At 51.1% G+C, this 10000-nt stretch overlaps 1 protein-coding gene across 1 annotated transcript in view; it reads left to right on the forward strand.

Moving 5' to 3' along the window:
• The window catches only part of loxhd1b (lipoxygenase homology PLAT domains 1b), a gene marked incomplete at both ends in the record, with an annotated part of 56543 nt that overhangs the window by 13438 nt on the left and 33105 nt on the right, over nucleotides 1-10000 (forward strand). The window contains 7 exons of the mRNA XM_084440001.1: nucleotides 4601-4736; nucleotides 5345-5499; nucleotides 5828-5988; nucleotides 7199-7275; nucleotides 7489-7685; nucleotides 8205-8397; nucleotides 9312-9472. Coding sequence (XP_084296127.1) covers nucleotides 4601-4736; nucleotides 5345-5499; nucleotides 5828-5988; nucleotides 7199-7275; nucleotides 7489-7685; nucleotides 8205-8397; nucleotides 9312-9472 — 1080 coding nt within the window. The remainder of the gene's footprint in view (nucleotides 1-4600; nucleotides 4737-5344; nucleotides 5500-5827; nucleotides 5989-7198; nucleotides 7276-7488; nucleotides 7686-8204; nucleotides 8398-9311; nucleotides 9473-10000) is intronic.

A 10000-nucleotide genomic window follows, 5' to 3' on the forward strand; every position in this document is an offset into this window, starting at 1 on the left:
CTGACCCTCTCTCTCTCTGGCTCTCTCTCTGACTCTGACCCTCTCTCTCTCTGGCTCTCTCTCTGACTCTGACCCTTTCTCTCTCTAACTCTCTCTCTGACTCTGACCCTCTCTCTCTCTGACTTTCTCTCTGACTCTGACCCTCTCTCTTTCTGACTCTCTCTCTGACTCTGACCCTCTCTCTCTCTGACTCTCTCTCTGGCTCTCTCTCTGACTCTGACCCTCTCTATCTCTGACTCTCTCTCTGACTCTGACCCTCTCTCTCTCTGGCTCTCTCTCTGACTCTGACCCTCTCTCTCTGGCTCTCTCTCTGACTCTGACCCTCTCTCTCTCTGGCTCTGACCCTCTCTCTCTCTGGCTCTCTCTCTGACTCTGACCCTCTCTCTCTCTGGCTCTCTCTCTGACTCTGACCCTTTCTCTCTCTAACTCTCTCTCTGACTCTGACCCTCTCTCTCTCTGACTTTCTCTCTGACTCTGACCCTCTCTCTCTCTGACTCTCTCTCTGACTCTGACCCTCTCTCTCTCTGACTCTCTCTCTGGCTCTCTCTCTGACTCTGACCCTCTCTCTCTCTGGCTCTCTCCCTCTCTCTGACCCTCTCTCTCTCTCTGGCTCTCTCTCTCTGGCTCTCTCTCTCTGACCCTCTCTCTCTCTGGCTCTCTCTCTGGCTCTCTCCAATTCTCTCTGACTGTTATGAGTACGACCCGGGGGACCAAAGAGGCGGCGCAGAGTGGGGGTCCTTCAGCCCGAGGGGGGGTTTATTCATGGGTAAAGGGGAGGGAATGTGCAGGAGAGTGAATGGTGTGCTTGTAGTAGTGGATATGGGATGTGTAGTTAGCCATGTGTAGGGTGTTATGTCAGGACTATGTGTGTGGTTAACCAGTGAGAGCAAGGTGACAATTGGTGGGACAGGTGTTGTTTGAATGTGCGTGCGTCTGTCAAAGAGTCCAGTCTGAGATCCAAAGGGAGGTACGTGGGAGGAGGCGAGGGTGGTACCGGGAGGTCAGTCCGAGGGGGTCCAGGGGTTCGGGGGCAGGGCAGGGGTTTGAGGGAGCACAAGAGGAGCTGAGGCTGGGGAAACACGAAAGGGAGAGGGTCCATGGGAACAAACATCCGTTAACATTAGGCTACGATCAGGCGATGAACAGCAGGTCTGGCTGGTTCTGGTAGAACAGCAGGTGTGGCTGGCTCTGGTAGCAGAGGAGCTGATCAGGTCAGGTGCGCTGATTGCCTGGTGGAGACCGGCTGCATCGTTGCCTAGACAACGCTCTCCGAGAGCGCAGAAGTGGAGGTCTGGTCAGAGGTGGAGGTCTGGTCAGAGGTGGAGGTGGAGTGGAGGGCTGGTCAGAGGTGGAGGGCTGGTCAGAGGTGGAGGTCTGGTCAGAGGTGGAGGGCTGGTCAGAGGTGGAGGGTTGGTTAGAGGTGGAGTACTGGTCAGAGGTGGAGGTCTGGTCAGAGGTGGAGGTGGAGGTCTGGTCGGAGGTGGAGGTCTGGTCAGAGGTGGAGGTGGAGGTCTGGTCAGATGTGGAGGTGGAGGTCTGGTCAGAGGTGGAGGTCTGGTCGGAGGTGGAGGTCTGGTCAGAGGTGGAGGTGGAGGGCTGGTCAGAGGTGGAGGTCTGGTCGGAGGTGGAGGGCTGGTCAGAGGTGGAGGTGGAGGTCTGGTCGGAGGTGGAGGGCTGGTCAGAGGTGGAGGTGGAGGGCTGGTCCGAGGTGGATGGCTGGTCAGGTGTTGGAGAGGCAGACCGGGACGCGCCCACAACACTGACTCTCTAATTCTATCTGACTCTCTCTGATTCTCTCTGACTCTCTCTGACTCTCTCTGATTCTCTCTGACTCTCTCTGACTCTCTGACTCTCTGACTCTCTGATTCTCTCTGACTCTCTGACTCTCTCTGATTCTTTCTGACTCTCTGACTCTCTCTGATTCTCTCTGACTCTCTGACTCTCTCTGATTCTCTCTGACTCTCTGACTCTCTCTGATTCTCTCTGACTCTCTCACTCTCTCTGACTCTCTCTGACTCTCTCTGACTCTCTCTGATTCTCTCTGACTCCCTGACTCTCTCTGACTCTCTCTGATTCTCTCTGACTCTCTGACTCTCTCTGATTCTCTGACTCTCTCTGATTCTCTCTGACTCTCTGACTCTCTGACTCTCTGACTCTCTCTGATTCTCTCTGACTCTCTGATTCTCTCTGACTCTCTGACACTCTCTGATTCTCTCTTCTTCTTCGGTCAGGTTAGGTGTTATGTTCTCCTCTCCTCCCCAAGCTCGGGGCCGAGGGGTTATCCTATCCTTTTACCACCCCGAGCCTGGGTGAGGGGTCACCCGGGCTATATATCCGGGCACACCTCCAGGAGCCATGTCACCGTTTCCTCATCCACAACCATCAGGCCATGCATTCTGTTGGGTGTCCGGTATGTCGGACAGTCCTGGATGACGTGGTCTGCACACTCGCACACCGCACAGGATACCAAGCCTGTGCATCAATGAGCGGAAGCGTCCGACGCCGGTCCGGAGGCGATTAAGCCTCACCCACGCTGGTCTGGGTAAGCCCATCCTGGGAGGGGAAGGACCGGCGGCCAGGACGAAATCACGGAGTCTGGAGGTGTTTGCCTCTCACTCCGCACGCCAGGTGTGGTCCACCCATCCTGCCTCGCTGATGTTAAGATCTCTGCATTGCTGCAGGAACAAAAGGGTGTCTCGACTTGAGACGCCGGGGAGGCTCCGCTGTTGCAGTGAGCCTGTCGTGGAGCAGGTGGTTAGGCTCCATGGCCTGGCAAGCGAGACGTGCTGTGGTTCCTGTGCGGCGGAGGCCAGCGGGCTGGATGCCTGCAAGGATGGGAAGGATGTCCACAGGAGTGGGACGCAGGCATCCCGTCACGATGCGCAAGGCTTCGTTGATAGGTGGGTCGATGAGGCGGGTGTGAGTGCTGCGGCACCAGGGACCTACTCTCCAGGGTGTGTTAGGGTTAGGAGTAGAGTTGGACCTACTCTTCAGGGTGTGTTAGAGTTAGGGTTGGACCTACTCTCCAGGACGGATTAGGGTTAGGGTTAGGGTTAGTAATATTCACTGGTTACGTAGACCAGGACTAGGGCTGCCGCTTTTTTTTTTTTTTTTCTTCCCCCGCTTTTTGCGCCGGCATCCCAGCCTGATCGGAACAGTCACCTCATCAACGCCACACGAGCTGTTAACTTCTTGCACAGTGACTCGAGCTGTCGGCAGAACGTGAGCAACCTGTCCAATGTCACGCCGAGATAGGTTGGTTCGGCGCTGTATGGCAGGAGTGTTCCATCGATGTACACTTGGAGCTCACATTTGGCTTCCTTGTTAAGGTGGAAGGTCACCGACACCATCTTTGCCTCGCTGAGCTTCAAACTCCATTTCCGGAGGCCGGGGCTCACGAATGCCAAGTCAGGATTTGTCCCAGTTTTCCAGCAACCTGAGACAAAGCTGGCTGCACCCTTGGGATCGCAGGGCCAGGTTGTTGTTAGCTGCCCAAGCAGCCAGGTTTTCTCCATTGGATGTATTGGTACTCTACTCCCAATCTTCATGCTGGCAATTGAAGTTGCCAGCATAGAGGCAGGGGTGGGGGAAGACTGGGAGATGCACTGATGTGATTCACGAGGGCGGAGGCTTGTAGACGTTGACGATTTTAAAGCCGGCAACGTCCACGCACAACCACTCAATCTCCGAGCCAGTCGGGGATTGGTTGGCGAGAGTCCAGTTCAACCTTTGGTGGACAGACATAGCAAGGCCATGCTTCCTGCTTAGACCCAGCTAGAGCAAAATTTGAGAGAACTAGCTTATCTGCTGTTACGCAGTGGGTCTCCTGGAGGAGGATGACGAGGGCCTTGGTGGTGCAGGCCAGGTGCTTGATGATGTCGATCTTACTGGGGGTGAGCCCTTCCATGTTCAGCTGCAGAATTCTGGGCTCCGCCGGCTGCTCTCCCCACATGTGGCAGCCGAACACCAGCCCAGGTGGTGGCCCTCAGTTGGCAGACTTTGCTTAGCGTACGGTGGTTAATCACAGCTACTGACGGGGGGCACCACGAGAAGGTGTCTGCCTCGCCCCCCAGGCGAGATTCTCTCTGACTCTCTCTCTCTGACTCTCTCTGATTATCTCTGACTCTCTCTTATTCTCTCTGACTCTCTGATTCTCTCTTATTCTCTCTCTCTGATTCTCTCTTATTCTCTCTGACTCTCTCTTATTCTCTCTGACTCTCTCTTATTCTCTCTGACTCACTCTCTCTGATTATCTCTGACTCTCTCTCTGACTCTGATTCTCTCTTATTCTCTCTGACTCTGATTCTCTCTGACTCTGATTCTCTCGGACTCTCTCTCTCTTATTATCTCTGACTCTCTTATTCTCTCTGACTGTGATTCTCTCTGACTCTCTCTTATTATCTCTGACTCTCTCTTATTCTCTCTGACTCTCTCTGATTCTCTCTTATTCTCTCTGACTCTCTCTGATTCTCTCTGACTCTCTGATTCTCTCTGATTCTCTCTAACTCTCTCTGACTCTCCCCCTGAATCTGGGACTATCCGACTCTCTGACTCACCGTCTGAGTGTATCTGACTCTTTCTCTCTGACTCTCACTGGCAGGCCACTCTTATTAAGACGCTAACCAAGGAGAAGTATAAGTTTCCTTGTGAGCGCTGGCTGGACACCAACGAGGACGACAACGAGGTGGTGAGAGAGCTGCCCGCCACCGGTGACCTCATCCCTGAGCCACTTCCTGGTATGTCAGCCTGCCCTCACCTGACCTGCCTTCTAGACTCACCTGACCTCACCTACTCTAACATACAGTCACCTACCCTGAGTTAACTGGAACGGCAGTCGCTAGCTCAGATAGTCGCTAGCCCAGATAGTGACTAGCTCAAATAGTCGCTAGCCCAGATAGTCAGTCGCTAGCTCAGACAGTTTCTAGCTCAGATACTGTAGTCCCTACTGCAGTGTGGAAGTCCCATTCAACCTGTTTGTGATTTAGGTCTCTTTCACTTGTTATCATTTCTCTATGATCGGCCTACCAACCCCTCCATCTGCACATGGTAAATGGTAAATGGTAAATGCACCTATATAGCGCTTTCATCCACGCTTTACAATGGCCTCTCATTCACCCATTCACACACCAATGGCGGCAGCTGCCATGCAAGGTGCTAGCCTGCTCATTGGGATCAATTTGGAGTTCAGTGTCTTGCCCAAGGACACTTCGACATATGGACAGGAGGAGGCGTGATTCGAACCGCTGACCCTACGATCACTGGACGACCCGCTCTACCACTGAGCCACAGCCACTCCATTACATTCATGTACATGCTAACCACATGTGATGCATGTGTTCTGCAGTGATGAAGTACCGCGTGACCGTGTGCACGGGGGATATTAGTGGTAGCGGTACAGACGCCACCGTCTTCCTCAACCTGATTGGTGACCTGGGAGACACAGGGGACCGCACGCTGGTCAACTGCAAAAACAACGTCAACAAGTTCGAGAAAGGCAATGTGAGTTCAGGACACCCGCATTAGCAACCATGGGCACACATGCTACGGTGTTGGTGGCGCTCAGACAACAACACACTTAAACAGAGTAATACCCTCTCTCCCTCTCCTTATCTCTTTCTCTGCCTCTCTCTGTATCCCTCTCTCTCCCTGTCTCCCTCTCTCTCTTTCTTTCTCTCTTCCTCTCTCCCTCTGCTCCCTCTGCTCTCTCTCTCTCTCTCTCTCTCCCTCTCTCTCAACCTCTCTCCCTCCCTCTCTCTCCCTCTTTCCCTCCCTGTCTCCCTCTCTCTCTCCCTCCCTCTCTCTTTCCCCCCCTCTCTCTGTGTTCCAGATGGATGAGTTCATAATTGAGGCGGTGTCGATCGGCCAGGTGCGGAGGGTGCGTATTGGTCATAACGGCCGTGGTGGAGGCTGTGGATGGTTCCTGGTCAAGGTGGTCGTCCGGGAGGAGGGGCAGGGGGAGACCCAGGCCGTGGAGTTCCCCTGCAACAGGTAGGCCACCTACAACAACACACAACACAACAGCACACACACAACACAATAACACACAGAAGGCACACAACACAGCACACACCACATCACCATCTATGCTGCACCAAGCGTGTGCCAGACAGTAAATGGATCGTACAATGAAGGCCTCTCATTCACCCATTCACACACACATTCACACACCCATTCACACACACACACATTCACACACCCATTCAAAAGCTGAATCCCAAATCGCGCACTTAGGCGAAAGTGCAGAGCACTCGCGCGTTCCCGCTAAGTCAACAAGGGCTCAGGGTAGTCCCAAAACGGAATTGCTAGGTCCACAAGTGCGCCACTGCCGCCATTTTGCGCACTTTAACCGCACTTACCGAAAGTCCGCAATTTCGCGGACTTAGGAGCAGAAAATACCCACAGTCCACCGCGTCTCATGTGACACAGTGCTTGAGTGCATCCGAGTCATGATCCGAGTGCATCACACATAAATTATGACATTTGCCGATAACACAACATTTATCTTGAAATCCAAATGCTGCAAACATATCCCACCCAACATAATTTTTTAATTATTATTAAATTAAAACAGACGTAAGTCGGTCAATTTGCAGAGCGGAGAGCTGAGGAGCGCGTCAGAGCAGCCTCTGCGTCGGAGGGACGCGGCAGCCAATGAAAACGAAGTGGGAGAGGAATTGAGCTAAACTGGCTTGGGAATCGTTGGCACACCGCTGGAAGTGCTGTCCCATTTAATTCATGACCCTGCACCCTCTGGCCCTTCCAGCTGACGTCAATTAAGTGCTCAGGCCTCAGGCCGCAAAGTGCGAGGGGCCGCAAGGGTGGTTTGCGCACTCAGATAGGGATTCAGCTAAACACACACACATTCACACACACATTCACACACCAATGGCGGCAGCTGCCATGCAAGGTGTTAGCCTGCTCACTGGGAGCAATTTGGGGTTCAGTGTCTTGAACAAGGACACTTCAACATGTGCACAGGAGGAGCCGGGATTCGAACCACCGACCCTGTGGGTCGCTCTACCTCCTGAGCCACAGCCGCCACAGTGGAATAGCCACTTGTCACCTGTAATAGATGGTGTACTGTAATAGATGGTGTACTGTAACAGATGGTGTACTGTAATAGATGGTGTACTGTAACAGCAGCTAATGTAGAGCTATTGCTTCCTCCTGTATCTCTTCATCTTTCCGACTATCTGAGGTGGCTTGACCGGAACGAGGATGACGGACAGATCGTCCGGGAGCTGGTGCCCTTTTCAGACGGACAGCGTCTCTACAGTGAGTTAGAGGACGTGACTCGCTGGGAAGATGTTGACCACTCAGCATCCCCTTTCACCTGATCATTTCATCAAACATGTACAGATGATCGTTGACATTAATATGTGTGCATGTTTTTGTGTGTGTGGGGTGTGTGTGCTTGTGTGTGTGTATCTGCTTGTGTGTGTATCTGTGTGCGTGTGTGTGTCTGTGTGTGTGTGCGATCGACTCCAGATGTGAACTACCATGTGGCGATTAAGACGGGGAACGTTCCCGGGGGCAGCTCCGACTCCAAGGTGTTCGTAAAGCTGTATGGGGACAAGGGCGACACCAGCAAGATGATGCTGGTTGTCTCTGACAACAACCTGGGGAACTACTTTGAGACAGGCCGAGTGGACATCTTCACCGTGGAGACCAGCGACATTGGACAGGTCAGGGCAGAAGAGTCCGTGCCAGCTTATACGTCACGGAGTATGCATATCTTATACGACTCTGTCTCCACTCATGTGCCGTGTGTAGCATGACATCACCTGTTGATGACATCACCTATGTTGACATGACCCCATTTACACCTGGCATTAAAATGCATCTTGTATCCAGATTGTATCTAGATGTGATTTATCTTGATTACATGTACACCTGGTATTAATGTCTCCAGTGAGATCTGATTGAGATCAGATCGTTCTATCCAGGTCAACTAACCGAATCGAACAGTTTAACAATGCAATGTGCATTTACACTTGTGTCCAATGTGGTTACAATGCATCCCTGACCACCTGCTGAGGTGGTTTGGCTGATCAGATCACAATCCGGCTTCAAAATATGTGCCTAGGTGCATTTCTACCTGTACTTTCATGTGGTCTAGCACTATCAGATTGCAATCTGATCACAAAAAACGTATTTTCAGGTGTAAATGATGTCACATCTGCCATCTCCTCCTCCTCCTCCAGATCAACCGTATGATGATTGGTCACACCAACGAGGGTATGCGCGCCGGCTGGTTTCTGGACAGTGTCCAGATCATGGTCCCGGTCCAGGGGAAGCAGTACATGTTCCCCAGCCACCGCTGGCTCGACAAGGAGGAGGCCGACGGGAAGGTGGAGGTGGAGATCTACCCCAGCGAGATCCTAGACATCACAGAATGTAGAGTACCCACTCTACCGTACTCTCCTAGAAACACCCACTCTACCGTACATTCCCAGAAACACCTGCTCTACCGTACTCTCCCAGAAACACTTGCTCTACCGTACTCTCCTAGAAACACCTGCTCTACCGTACTCTCCTAGAAACACCTGCTCTACCGTACTCTCCCAGAAACACCTCCTCTATCGTACTTTCCTAGAAACACCTGCTCTACCGTACTCTCCCAGAAACACCTCCTCTATCGTACTCTCCTAGAAACACCTGCTCTACCGTACTCTCCCAGAAACACCTGCTCTACCGTACTCTCCCAGAAACACCTGCTCTACCGTACTCTCCTAGAAACACCTCCTCTATCGTGCACTCCAGAAACACATTAGGTTCTTCAGCTTGTCCCTGTAGGGGAACCCTCTGAAAAAAATAACTTTTTGGTTCCAGGTATAACTTTTTCATCACATTCATCCAGCAACAAAAATGTTGACAAAGGTTCCACCAGGAACCAAAAAAGATTCTAAAATGTTTTTTCAGAGGGTCGTACTACATGGACAACTAAAGAACCATTTTAGGCTAGATGTTAATCAGCAGCCTACACACCCTCTCCCGCACTGCAAAGAGCACACACACGTGTTATCCTTGTCACAAATAGCCTTTAAAGATCATGATTGAGGATCTTGAGAAAATCAGTATCACATTAAGATAATTCAACATATTATATTTACTGAGTGTGTAATCTCAAGAATTAATGCATTTGAATTAATTACTATATCATTTACCATATAAACAATGTTTATTTTTCTTACAACGTATTAGACAAAATAAGAGTTGTAACAGACAGTTCTTGCTGTTTCTGAGGACTCTTCAAACTCAGTTCATTTCCGAACCTATTTGACGTGTGCTTGTCTGCTCCGATTGGCCAGTGTTGAACTACGAGATCACCGTTGTGACGGGCAACGTGGGCTTCGCTGGCACCAACGCCCGCGTGTTCATCCAGATCTACGGAGACAAGGGCAAGACAGAGCTGATCAACCTGAAGAGCAGGTCCAACAACTTTGAGAGGAAGACCACCGAGATATTCAAGGTGCTGTGGAATTAAAGAACGTCTGGACGGTTCTCCTCCTCAGCCCTGCTAATTAAATGTTCTATTAAAGCGGTTCCTTGGCTGAGTACCATAGAAACAAGATAGCTCATTACCAAGTAACTACCTTGTATCTAGATGTCAGGCCAGGCAAAGAGTGGACCGGGAGATATCCTGCAGAAGCCTAGCCGTAGGTTGTCAATGCTCCTCCCTCTCAGTGTCTCAGGGTCTCAAAACTCTTGCGTCCTCCTCAATTTGTGTCTCAAATTATTTTATTTTATTTATTGGTTTATTTGTTAGGGACAATGCAGCGCACATTGTTACATACATGTTGTCGTAATAGATGTGTTGCATGAAAGGTTTTTTAGCCTATTGGCTAATTTGCAACCCCAGTCCCTAGTTAGGCTTTTCTAAAAAATTACAATTTAAAACAATTACATACATTACACAAAACATGCAGCAGCTAAAAACTACATCAAACAATTAAATCACATTACCACTTCACAGATCCATGACCACAACATAAACAGC

The sequence above is a fragment of the Borostomias antarcticus genome (assembly GCF_949987555.1).
Source record: "Borostomias antarcticus genome assembly, chromosome: 6".
Classification (NCBI taxonomy): domain Eukaryota; kingdom Metazoa; phylum Chordata; class Actinopteri; order Stomiiformes; family Stomiidae; genus Borostomias; species Borostomias antarcticus.